This window comes from Lepus europaeus, chromosome 3 (genome assembly GCF_033115175.1).
Source record: "Lepus europaeus isolate LE1 chromosome 3, mLepTim1.pri, whole genome shotgun sequence".
In the NCBI taxonomy this organism is placed as follows: Eukaryota; Metazoa; Chordata; class Mammalia; order Lagomorpha; family Leporidae; genus Lepus; species Lepus europaeus.
Genome location: NC_084829.1, coordinates 52,211,073 through 52,224,145, shown reverse-complemented (window position 1 = coordinate 52,224,145; position 13,073 = coordinate 52,211,073). Strand labels below are relative to the sequence as shown.

Below are 13,073 nucleotides of genomic sequence, written 5' to 3'. Positions count from 1 at the left end.
GCAGTTTACAGGAACAGGTGATTGTTTCTGATCATGCTTTCTCATCCAGTGTGAGTCAACAGGGAGATTCAGCTTATTGCACTTACAGCTGTAGACTGATGGGGCCCCGCCCTCTACCAGACTCATTTCCCACATTTCCATGCTCACTAAGGTGGGAGAAGAGAGGTCATGGAGATTGTCACATGGGTTTTAGATTCTTCTGCCTGGAAATAACTCGCTTCACAATCACTCAGATTTCACTGCCTAAAGCAAGTTGCCAGAAAGGCAGCAAAGACATGTTACTGCCCATGTTCCTGGAAATAGAAAAAGATACTATTTGATGCACATTAATCACATCTAGCATTGCCAACTTGTCACCAATTCTTTGGTTCCAAGTCCTTCACTTCTTCCCCGAAGGAAAAATACCCAAAATACCTGTCCCATACTTAGCTTAAAGTCTAGATTTTTTAAAGAAAAAAATTTATTGATATTATTGATAGAACAGATTTCAGGTATTTCATTGATACAGTTCTGGTTTTTTTTTTTTTTTTTTTTTGGTCCCCAGAAACCTTTTATTTAAGGTATACAAAGTTCATGCATTTCTTAGCTAAAAATTTAGGAACATAGTGATTCTTCCTACCCTATCTGCCCTTCTACTCCACTCCTACCTTTATTCCTCCTCTGTCTTCTATTCCCATTCTTATTTCTTACTAAGATCTATTTTCAATTCACTTTATGTACATAATATTAACCCTATACTAAGTAAAGAGTTCAACAAATAATATGAAAAAAAAAATTGTTCCTCAACAGTTGAGACAAGTGCTGTTCAAAATCATCACATCTCAAAGTGTCATTTTCACTTCTATAGATTGCCTTTTAGATACTCTATTAATTATCATAGATCAGTGAGAACATATGGTATTTGTCTTTTTGTGACTGGCTTATTTTCCCTAAGTATAATGCTTTCCAATTGCATCCATTTTGTTGCAAACAACAGGATTTCATTTTTTACTACTGTATAGTATTCCATGTTGTATATATCCCATAATTTCTTTATCATAGATACAATTCTTTTTTTAAAAGATATATATATTTATTTGAAAGGCAGAGTTAGAGAGGGACAGAGGCAGAGAGAAAGAGAGAGAGAGAGAGATCATACATCCACTGGTTCACTCCCCAAATGGCTACAACAGCCCAAGTTGAACCCATCTGAAACCAGGAGCCAAAGCTTCTTCCGGGTCTCCCACTTGAGTGCAATTGGGCCATCCTCTGTAGCTTTACCAGGCATACTCTGGATCAAAAGTAGAGCAGCTGGGACTTGAACCAGCATTGCAGCTGGCAGCTTTACCTAATATGCCATGGCACCAGCCCCTATAGATAGAATTCTAAGAAGATAACCATATTTCCCTCCCTCCCATCCTCCTCCATTCTCTCCCTCCTTCCCTCCCTTCCTTCCTTTTCCTTTAATTTTTGCAATAACATACTTAAAATTTACTTTGTAAACACAGGCTTCATGTACCACTAACTATAATGTTCAACAAGTAAAAAGTAGAGAAAGATCACTGTTCCACAGGAATATAGAAAAAAAGCCATAAACAATAATCAAATCATAAGATGTCAGTTTGATTCTTATACTTTTTTGTATTCTATATTTGCTACCACATACCAGAGAAAATGTATTTGTCTTGGGGACTGGCTTATGGATACTATAGTTCATTATATAAGGTCTGAGTAGGTAGAGCGGGAAAAGATCAATAAATACTTTAATTAGGAAAGACAAATCATGAGAGATGCATAGGAGTTCTGTTCTATAGTAATTCTGAGACCCTGCTTGACTGACTTTGGGCTTCATAGCCAGAACTGTGGAAGGGCCTTTCAACAAGCCCTGGTTCTGATTTCGGGGAAGGTCTCACTTCTCTTTACTCTGTGGCCCGCGGCTTCACTCTCAGGAGATTTAAAACTCTTTTCTCCCAATAATCTCTTGGTCACTATGAAATGATATTTATGAATACACCTTTCTTGGGGCTTAGTTCATGCTTCTAGGCGGTTGAGGAACTGATGGTGGTTGGTTCCTGATTAATTTTGAGAACTCTCTCAAAAGTCCAGCAAACTACTTATCTAAGTCAATTCTTTTGGGATCATAATTCCTAGAACACCTCTATTTCTTTGCTTTTTGATTCCTGTGACTTTCTCTCCTTCTCTTGATTAATGGTAGATTACTAAAGCTATATATTCTGATTTTTATTCAATTAAAAGGACTTACTAGATGCTTCATTTTGACTCTTGCCCTTAGGAAATTTATTTGGTTGAAAGATTTTGCTGGGAAATTCTCTCTCAAAGTCCTTTTCAATCTTCTGCTTTTGGAGACTATAAATAGTTGTGTTTTTTCACCCCCAGCCTTGCAGGGCTCTGAATTCTGGACTTCATTCCTTTTCATTCCTATTAGTAAACTGGCCAACTCTTTCCTGAGCTTTTATCTTTCTGGTGTTACTTTGCCAAATGCAGAACACACAACTAACAAAGAGGTTTTCTAACCTCTTTCTCCAGAGCTACAAGTTTATTGGATACAAGATCTGCCCCAAGTTACCAGAGGCAATAGTTTTACAAAATGTTTGGCTATTGTATAACATGGATCATCTGTTATCACCCTTCAGTTTCATGACCTGCCACCTGAACATTGTTACAATGCCATTATCTTACTCTTTTGTTATGGTAGCACCTTACTTTTGGGCATCAATTTCTGTATCTCCAGATATACTGCTATGTCATGGCAGCATAGTTTGATTAGATTTGCCTTTTTTGGAATGAGGATAAAACCTTCTGAAAATTAGATTTATAAGCTAAATGTGTACATTTATACCATCAATAGCCCCAATAATTTCATGTTATTATCTTAATGGTTTATACATGTGTGTCCATTTTCTTTCCATAACTAGATTTTGGAGCTAATTATGGTAGAGACTCTATTAGCTTTAATAGTAGCCCCCCAAAATATGTAGTATCACTTGAAACACATAGAATAAAAGTCTTGTTGATTTCAATGTTCAACCAGCTATACTACTTTGGCACATGTAAGGCTGTGCGAAATTCATTCCTAAAACTACAAGTCTTCTGATGTTTCATTTGGGGAGCCATTAGGAAGCCTTTGGAATTAATGTAAGGTGGCCTGGTCCCTAGTGTGTTGTGTTGAATGACAGCTCCAGTGTATCGCTGAAGCTCTAACAGCTGGTGACAGCCTGAACCATGAGTGGTGGAGAGCAAGTCAGTGAAGAGCTTCTACCATAGTCAGCTGAGTGCTCATAGTGTCCCCAGTATTGTACATGATTTATATTACAAGAGATGTTCCATACATGTTAGATGAAATAATCATCAGTTACTAGTTTGGCATCCTGATATTTTTACTGTGATGTGTATGGAGGTATGTGTAGAAAACTTTACAACCACTGAATGTAAAAGTCCTTGTTGCTTCCCTCTCTACATAAAGGGCCACTTCATTCTTCCCTTCAATCCTGGGAAGAATCAGTGTGCTGAATTAGTTACTCCTAGTTTGAAGTGATTTGTTTATTCCTTCCTTCAAGAGAGCTGGTTTTTCTATGCATTGAGAGATGGTTCTGAATGGAGAAGAGACACTGAAGAAAGGGAGTCACTCAACCCACTTAATTTAATCTACATTTAAGGGTCTACTGGATATTTTTCTTTGGAAGCATGAATGAAATAAGCAAAGCTGAAAGCATGGCTCTTGATTTCATGGAGCTACCTTCACTGTGTATATGGAAGGTCATATCTTGTGAGGCCTTGAAAATTCTTTATGAGATGGGCTTAGGATCATCAGTCTGGCTAGAATGGATTTGCTAGAGAACTTGAGGATGTGTTTGCATAGAAAATACACTGCGTAGACTGTGTATTTCGGAGTATATATTTAGATAAGGAGGGTGGATAAGATTACCTGGAGATTGCAAAAGTTACCCCAAAACTAAGACCTTATAGACCCATTCTAAAACACATGATCAAGTGCAAGGTAGACTAAACATAAGGGAAAAGATGATGAGAAAGGGATAAGTCCTGAGAGGATGATTTGAAAAAATTATCTTGGAGTTTAACTTCTGATTGTTTTAGAAGGGAGGTGCAGAGAGGACTCCATAGATAAGGGGAGGGTCAATGTGGATGAAAAGACTGTGACTACAGAATGTTGAGTAGTTTTGGCCTCCTAATGAACCCAATTACAGCTTACTCTTCATTTGCTTCAGTTAAAATAGAGGAAAGTTGTTCAAATGTGCTATGATAGAGGAAAATGACTTTGCTCTGTAGAATGTGCCTTGCCTTTTGAAAAGCATATACCTAGTGTTAATGGTTTTTTTTTTTTTAAAGTAAGTTGCTGGTTGTTTGCAGATTTATGTATAAGTATATTAATAAATATATTTAAATATAAATATATGTACCCTGGGGTATAATTCCTGATAGATGTCCTATACTTAATAAATTTTTGTTGACCTGAATATAATTGAGACAAATTAACTTTGTGCAAGTCATTTAAAATTACATGCCAGAATGTCTAACTTGCTAATTCATTTTGGTTAAAAAAATTATCCCCGAGCAGAGATAGTGAAGGTAATGGTCATTGATATGTTGAATGAATAATGATTATTTATTAAGTACTAGTAGGAGTGTAACTGTAGGATTAAAAAAGAATTGGTGGCTCTACAGGCTAATCCTCTGCCTAGCGGCACCAGCACACCAGGTTCTAGTCCCGGTCGGGGCGCCGGATTCTGTCCCAGTTGCCCCTCTTCCAGGCCAGCTCTCTGCTGTGGCCCAGGAGTGCAGAGGGAGATGGCCCAAGCGCTTGGGTCTGCACCCACATGGGAGACCGGGAGAAGCACCTGGCTCCTGCCTTCAGATCAGTGTGTTGCGTTGGCCGCAGTGTGCCGGCCATGGCGGCCTTTGGAGGGTGAACCAACGGCAAAAAGGAAGACCTTTCTCTCTGTCTCTCTCTCTCTTACTGTCCACTCTGCCTGTTAAAAAAAAAAAAAAAAAAAAAAAAAAAAAAAAAAAAAAAGAATTGGTGCCTGGAGACCATGAAACACCCTAAGGAAAGAATTCCTGAATCTCTCACCGATGCCATTCATTTCTTTTGTTTAGTTTTCCTATCCATAAAATAGAGGTAAAGATAATTCCCTAGTTTAATACCAAGGCTTCTGTAAGGATGACTTATCTCCCATTGAAATCATGGTTCATATTGCATGATTGGAAAATAGAGCATGTGGTGCATGACAAGGGTGTTGGCAATCATGACAGTAATTTGTGACATGGTTCATTTCTGTAGTAAATCGGTGAAGAATTTCACTATTATTTAGCGCAGTGGGGGTGGAGTGGGGTAGAAGAAAGGGAAGATTTGGTCCTTTTTCCGTCATCTCCTTTTAGGGTCCCCCTTTGCTTCCCCTTCAGGAAGTGGAATAGAAAAAAAGAGTCTGCATTCATCAGTAGCTCTGGGTAAACCACAACTTAAAGACAGTAAGCAGGTCAATCAAAATGAGGACAGTGTTTGCTATAAAACCGACAGGTACTGTCATTGACACACACAGACACACACAGGAAGACAATATCACAGGAGAGCTTCCTACCTCGAGCAAGCAACCAGAGCAAAATGACAATGAAGATGATGAATGACACAGCCATGGTGAGTAGTAGCAATTCTTATTTAACAACAGTCATCTGGGATTTCAGAAGAGCCGATTCTTAAAGAAGTGGGCTTGATTGGGATCTGGTGGAGGAAAAATTAGAAAAGTTATGGTGGGGTACAAAGCACAGCTCTTTGCCTGGTGATTAGTGCAGTGCTGTTAGCATGTACAGGTCTTGGGACCATAGATACTTGCTATGGTCTCTGTTGTGGCCACCCATTATAGGGTTAGGTTGACCTAAAATTCTTACCCACTGGTAGGAGCCTAGCTTACTCTTTATTGCATATATATATATATATATATATATACACACACACACACATACACATATCTATATCTTTTACCTGTGCCCTTTTTTCTCCTTTTCCAAGATAAAGGAAATATAAAGGAGCTTAGATTTCATAAGAGGTACATGACATATGACAATGGGGACACTTTTATATTTATTTGTTATTTTAGAGAGCTTAAGAGATGAAATAAAATACAATATCTAGAATATAGGCTTTGGAGTCAGAGAGATCTGACTTTCCTACTTGCTACTTTTGGATTTCTATACTGTCTAATGACAGATCTGACATGCTTAGTTTTTTAATTAATTTGACCATTCTAACATACAGCTGGAAAAGATAGAGCATTTAATGTGTTAACTATTTTTTAAAAGATTTATTTACTTGAAAAGTGGAGAGATGGGGGAAAGAGAATACAAAGAGAGAAGGAGAGAGAGAAAGAGAGGGAGGGAGGGAGATCTTCTATTCACTGGTTCATTCTGCAAATGGCTGCAACAACTAGGGCTGGGCCAAGCCAAAGCCAGGAGACTGGAACTCCATCCAGGTCTCCCAAGTTGAGGGGAAGGAGTCATCATCTCCTGCTTTCCCAGGCATGTTAGCAGGGAACTGGATTAGAAGTGGAGCAACCAGGATTTGAACTGGCACTCATATGGTATGCCCATGTCACAGAGGCAGCTTAACCTGCTGTGCCACAATGTCAACCCCAATAAGTGTTAGCTATAACTAGTGATGGTGTTATTATTACCCTTAAAACTCTCATGAATTCAGTGAAAGTGGGGATTACTTTTCCCATTATACAGATGAGCAAAAGCCAAATTAAGTGATTTATTTAATATGACTGGATACTGTAGGCATAAGAACTAGGACATGAACCCAGGTTTTCTGGCTGCAAGTACTATATGCTTCTCTGAATGGTTAAGAGGCAAGATTTCTGAATTTAATACCATTTCATCCAAGCAAATCTCTTGGGTAGTTTTCTTTTCCAAAGACATTTCCGTTCTGGTTTATCTGAAGAAATCTATTGAGTTGTCAACAAGAAATATGATACTACAAGGGGAATATGAATAGGATTAGAAACTGAGAGGTTGGGACTGGCGTTGTGGCATAGCCAGTTAAGCCTCTGCCTACAACACTGGCATCCCATAATGGGCACCAGTTTCAGACCCAGCTGCTCCACTTCTGATCCAGCTCCCTGATTATGCACCTGGGAAAGCAGTGGGAGATGGCCTGAGTGTGTGGGTCCCTGCACTCTCATGGGAGACCCAGAAGCCAAGGAGACCCAGGCTCCTGGCCTTGACCTGCCCCAGCCCGAGCTGTTGCAGCCATAGAGATATGAGATGTGAAAGTGGTTTCTAAAATATTCTTAAAAGATGAGGCTATTTCAAAGAGTTTACAGAAAAATGAAGTGAAAATATATTTATTTTGCTGCAAAATTTTTTGTCATCCATACAGTTTTTTCAGAATTTTTATTTTCTGTGACCTTTTTGGCCAAAATTAAACTTTATTTTTAATATACTCTATGTATTAACTTCCACAAGATCCCACCTATGTGTTTATTTTGAAAAATTTATGCACCAAAATAAACAAATTTTCCATGACTTTTTTTAGGTACCTCATATAAAAATGAATATAATGACCTGTTAAAAGCATGGTAGTTATTGCTAATGTATATAACTCCAAGGTGCAGTTACTTTACCATTTTGATAGTGAAAATTAGAAATGATTCTGTGAATATCATACAGAAAAGATTAACTTCAGAAACCCAAAGAAGTGATTGATAGGCTTGGGAAGCGATCCAGGGATCCTCTTATCTAAGTTGGTTTCCTTTTCTTTCTTTCTTTCTTTTTTTTTTTTTTTCTTTTTTGACAGGCAGAGTGGATAGTGAGAGAGAGAGAGAGAGAAAGGTCTTCCTTTTTGCCATTGGTTTACCCTCCAATGGCCGCTGTGGCTGGCGTGCTGTGGCCAGCGCAACGTGCTGATCCGAAGCCAGGAGCCAGGTGCTTCTCCTGATCTCCCATGGGGTGCAGGGCCCAAGCACTTGGGCCATCCTCCACTGCCTTCCCAGGCCATAGCAGAGAGCTGGCCTGGAAGAGGGGCAACCGGGATAGAATCTGGTGCCCCAACCGGGACTAGAACCCGGTGTGCTGGCACCGCAAGGTGGAGGATTAGCCTGTTAAGCCACGGCGCCGGCCTCCTTTTTCTTTTTACAGCGATGTATTGCTCAGTCAAGACAGAAGGTGAATGAGGTAAATCTCACATCTCTCTCATCCATTTTCCAGCCTTATCATAATATTAGCTTCATAATTGCCACCTGTATTGAATACTTGCCACGTGCTGTCAGGGCTTTCCTGCTTTCTGTGGATCATCTCATCAAATTTTCACACTTTCTGGTGGAGGAAACTGAGTCACAGCTTCTAAAGTCCTCAACAGGCCCTGGCCATCTGCCTCTAGAGCCCCTGCCCTGAGCCACTAGAGACAAAAACTAGTTGTTAAATGAATCAGTGCATGATTGTGCAGCTGAGAGTAGATGAGTGCTGATTATCTGAAGGCAAATCGGTCTCATTCTGGGTCATCTAGGTCAATCTTGCTTTCAGCTGCTATGACTTCAAAAATTGATGCCATGACCTTTTGGTTTACTCTGATCACTTTTGTCCCCAATATCTGCATTATATAAAAAGAAGGCGGCCTCTTCCAGATGTGAATGTGAACAAATTGCTCCCAGAGCTTCAGCTCCTGTTCAGTGTCATCAAGGGCCTTGTCCGTGTGCAGGAAGGGTTAGTAATGATGGTAGGATAAATCTTGGTAGACAGCCAGGTTTTCAGCTCTTCTTTTAGCTAGGTCTTCACAAAGCACTTTGCTTCTTTGTGCAATCCTATATAGCACCAGATGAACTGATATCTCCATATAAGTATAAAAAATATTTTTTTGGGGCCAGCATTGTGGCCTAAGAGGTTAAGTCGCCACCTGCAATGCCAGCAGCCCATATGGGCACTGGTTTGAATTCTGGCTGCTCCATTTCCATTCTAGCTCCCTGCTAATGCACTTGAGAAAGCAGCAGAATATGGCCCACGTCCTTGGGCCCCTGCACTCATGTGGGAGGCCTGGGTGAAGCTCCTGGCTTCAGCCTGGCCCAGCCCTGGCCGTTACAGCCATTTGGGAAGTGAGAGAATGGAAGTTCACTCTTTCTCTCCCTCTCTCTCTGTAACTCTGCTTTTCAAATAAAAAAAAAAAAAATCTTAAAATTTTTTTCCCCAGAGTTAAAGAGAAATAGTTTCCATATTCTTTGTTGTGCATAATTAGTGAACCTGCTTCTTTTAATTAGTATGGATAATTAGAACCTTGCTATAGTTGGTTTTGCATAATGTTTCTCTTAACACATTCAACTTAACTATATTACTTAAAGTATTGTTTTGCTCATTCATTTATTCACCTACTCATTCATTCAGAAAGTATTTATGTAACACTTGCACTATGCATTTTCTCCCATGGGAACTTAGAATCTAATGGGTGTAGATCTGACTTTAACTCAAACAATACATTTCCAGACAATAAAAAAAATGCTGTTTGATTGCTAGATGGTAAAAGCTTTATAGTTTTAGGAAAATAAACTTCTGATTGAACCACTTTAGAGATGTTTCTCAGAGGAGACTACATCTGAGAGGCAGCATAATGGAAGAATGGGGTTTTGATAGACAGAGGTGGGACAGTGTATTTTAGATGGAAGGAAGGACTTGTGGACTACAAGGCTGGAAATATAGACAAGAGCTGTTATTTATTAAATCTATTTTTGTTGGAGGATGCTTTACATAGAGCATTCTATTTAATCTTGTTAATTTTGTTATAAAATGTTATTATTTAGCTGGGAAGAAGGGAAACCAGCAAGGAAGCCAGGACAGGATTTAAACCCCAGTCCCAGACTCAGACCCTGACATCTTTCTGTCTCCCTGTTTAGGAGCATTTAGTCTATGGAGGGCTTCAGTTGCCAGGCTGACTTAGTTCTCAGTTTGGTACCCTGATATCTTCAGGCATAACTGTTCTTATTTGTGGATGAGAACCTAGGATTGGGAGAGAAGACCTGATCCCATCCAAGGACCAGAAGTGCTTGGGTTAGCAAGAGCATCTGTTACCTCTTGCCAGCAAGTGGCTCCCATACCTAACCAACTGCAACCTCCTCTGTTTCCCAGGTCAAGTCTCTGCTGCTGTTGATGTTGGGACTCACCCTCCTAAGAGAGGGGATGGCTCGGAAAAATCCCAAAGTGGGGGATGCTACCCTCCTAAATCCTGGGAATTGTCCCCCTCTGGAGGACAACAGTGTGAGAGTTGACATTCGCATCCTCAGTCAAAACCAGGGAGTTTCCATCAGACATGACTTCCAGAACCGCTCCATCTCCCCCTGGGATTACAAGTAAGTGCAAGGGAGACTGATTTGTCACATTCCTTTGAAAAATAGGTTAGCTTAATGTAATCACAAAGTAGAAAATTTAGAATACAGAGAAATCCCACGTTTTTTGGGTTTTCACATTTTGCTGTTTCAGGTTAGGTCCACCTATGTGGGTGAAGATCCTGAGATTTTGCTTCCACATTCTCCACTCTTTGCTTTTTCCTGCTTCAAGCAGGCCTGGGTAGAAATTTACAAGCTTTCTATGTTGGGAGAGGGGACTGTATAAAGCATCACACAAAATTACCTCTGCATAAGGGTAGCAGAAACCTCGGGGGTCTAAGGTTAAGGAGTTCCATCAGATTAGACATTTTCCTTCAAGGAGCAGGGCTAAGGAAGCAGTGAAAGTTAAGGGCTATATTAGGAAGTGGGTGTTAAGTGGGAACTTTCAGAGTATAATCTTGTGGTTTTTGTCTCTAGAGGTTCTTGGCGCATCAGGCACCCACCTATACCCTCCAAAAGTAAGCCTAAGTACAGATGCTTCTGGGGTTGCCACATAGCTTCCCCCATGAGGGAAGTGTATATAGTGGCAGGTTGACTGGATTGATTTGTCTGCATTTGTGCTTCCAGTAGGGGAGCCTGTTGAGGGAGAAATTTAATTTTTATTTGTGTGTGGGACAGGGAGAGGGAAAGGCATAAGCAGAATGGAATTGGGATCCTGGAACTCAGTCTGGTTCTCCTAAGTGGATGGAATGGACCTAGATACTTGAGCCAACATCTGCTGCCCCCTAAGGTGCATATTAGCAGGAAGCTGGATGGGAAGCAGAGGACCCAGGACCCAACCCAGCTGCTCTGAAATGGGTAGCTGCAGTCCCAATCTTTTTTTTTTTTTTTTTTTTGGACAGGCAGAGTGGACAGTGAGAGAGAGAGAGACAGAGAGAAAGGTCTTCCTTTTGCCGTTGGTTCACCCTCTAATGGCCGCCATGGCCGGCGCCCTGCAGCCGGCGCACCGCGCTGATCCGAACCCAGGAGCCAGGTGCTTCTCCTGGTCTCCCATGTGGGTGCAGGGCCCAAGCGCTTGGGCCATCCTCCATTGCACTCCCTGGCCACAGCAGAGAGCTGGCCTGGAAGAGGGGCAACTGGGACAGAATCCGGCGCCCCAACCGGGACTAGAACCCGGTCTGCCAGTGCCGCAAGGCGGAGGATTAGCCTGTTGAGCCACGGCGCTGGCCTGCAGTCCCAATCTTAATCTTCACAACCAAAGCCCTCCCTGAGAGAGAAATTGAGAGAAGGCGCTGATTCACCGTCCTCTGGGCTGTTGGTTTTCCTTTCCAAGTGGCAGTCTTGTAGATTGTTCTTGCCGCTAGAGATGTTCAATCTCTAGGTGAAGGATGAACAACAATATAATCATAATAATGCAAGTAGAAATAAGCTAAAAATCTAAAATTAACTGAATGCTTACATAGTATAGTGGGGTTTTAATGTGCTTTTGTATCACTAAATGTTTCCAGCAGTCCAAGGAGGCGATGGTATCTGAGAGTCCCCATTTCATAGCCAAGGAAACTGAGGCTTAGGGAGTTCAGCAAAGGCCAGAGGGCTGTGTATGAATCCAAGAGCGTCTGGCTCCAGATCCCATGTCACAGTCTGGGTTACTCCAACTGCCTCCCTCTCAGGCAATGTCCAGTGCAGCAGGCTCCCCTTCTCTGTCGGTTTCCCTCCACTGGCCTCACCCTTCTGCCTTGGCTTCCTCCTGCAGCATCACCCGGGACCCCAATCGGTTCCCTTCGGAGATCGCAGAGGCACGATGCAGGCACTCAGGCTGCATCAACGCCCAGGGGGAGGAAGACAGCTCCATGAACTCCGTTCCCATCCAGCAAGAGTTCCTGGTTCTCCGGAGGGAGCCCCAGGGCTGCTCTCGATCCTTCCGGCTGGAGAAGGTGCGGGTGACCGTTGGCTGCACCTGTGTCACCCCCATCGTCCGCTATACAGCCTGAGAGCTGCCATCAAGTCAACTGAAGATGCTACAGGAGTGCCTTACCTCACCCCAGTGTCTGGCCATGAATCTTGGTCCCCAATTCCCTCCACTTCCTAGGACCCCCAATAAGACACACATGGAATCCTCAGAGCTCTATATTATAGGATTGATACTCTGGGTGCTTCAAAATTCTTACATAGGCCCAAGAGGTTCATAAGTCCCAACCCCTGAAAATGGATGGCCCTTGGTCCATTCACTCAATGTTATATTATGGCTGCCTTCTGGTCACCTGATCGCCCTGACCCAGTGCCAGTCCCTGGGAGCTCTGCTGGCAAAATGGGCCTGTTTCATGTAGATGGAAATGCTGAAAATATGATCACAGTGTATGGGTATACAGAAGGGGTTGTGCAGGGTGGAGTGCGATAGCAAGGATGGGGCTAGGGATCTGGCACATAACTCTACTAGATAGTTGGCTATAGAGGGTGAGAAGAGCTACTAGGCACTTATATTTGAAAGGAAATTATCCTTATATTTATGACCTAATGATTATATAAAATGTTAGAAGAAAAATTAATATATCCATTACTAATTAATAAAATATTAATAATCATAAATGCTTCAAGTGTTTGTTTCTGTACGCAGATCTCGCCCTAAAGCTGTTGACTTCCTTTGTACTTGTGCTTTGTCATTTCCTCATCAGAACTCTGGGGTTAGAGTCGATTTATTTTTTTATTTATTATTATTATTATTATTATTTGACAGGCAGAGTGGACAGTGAG

General features: G+C 41.5%; 1 protein-coding gene across 1 annotated transcript; it reads left to right on the top strand.

Moving 5' to 3' along the window:
• The first annotated feature begins 5,620 nt into the window (after positions 1-5,620).
• IL17F (interleukin 17F) lies at positions 5,621-12,331 on the top strand. Its single transcript, XM_062187532.1, has 3 exons — positions 5,621-5,653; positions 10,126-10,346; positions 12,076-12,331. The coding sequence occupies exons 1-3, from the start codon at positions 5,621-5,623 to the stop codon at positions 12,311-12,313; spliced, it is 492 nt and encodes a 163-aa protein (XP_062043516.1). The 3' UTR covers positions 12,314-12,331.
• Positions 12,332-13,073: the final 742 nt, after the last annotated feature.

Excerpts from the sequence above, each read along its gene's own strand:
- IL17F (XM_062187532.1), top strand. The coding sequence starts at position 5,621 with ATGACAATGAAGATGATGAATGACACAGCCATG. Across the intron at positions 5,654-10,125 it reads TGATGAATGACACAGCCATG|GTCAAGTCTCTGCTGCTGTT; the intron begins GTGAGTAGTAGC and ends TCTGTTTCCCAG. Across the intron at positions 10,347-12,075 it reads ATCTCCCCCTGGGATTACAA|CATCACCCGGGACCCCAATC; the intron begins GTAAGTGCAAGG and ends TTCCTCCTGCAG.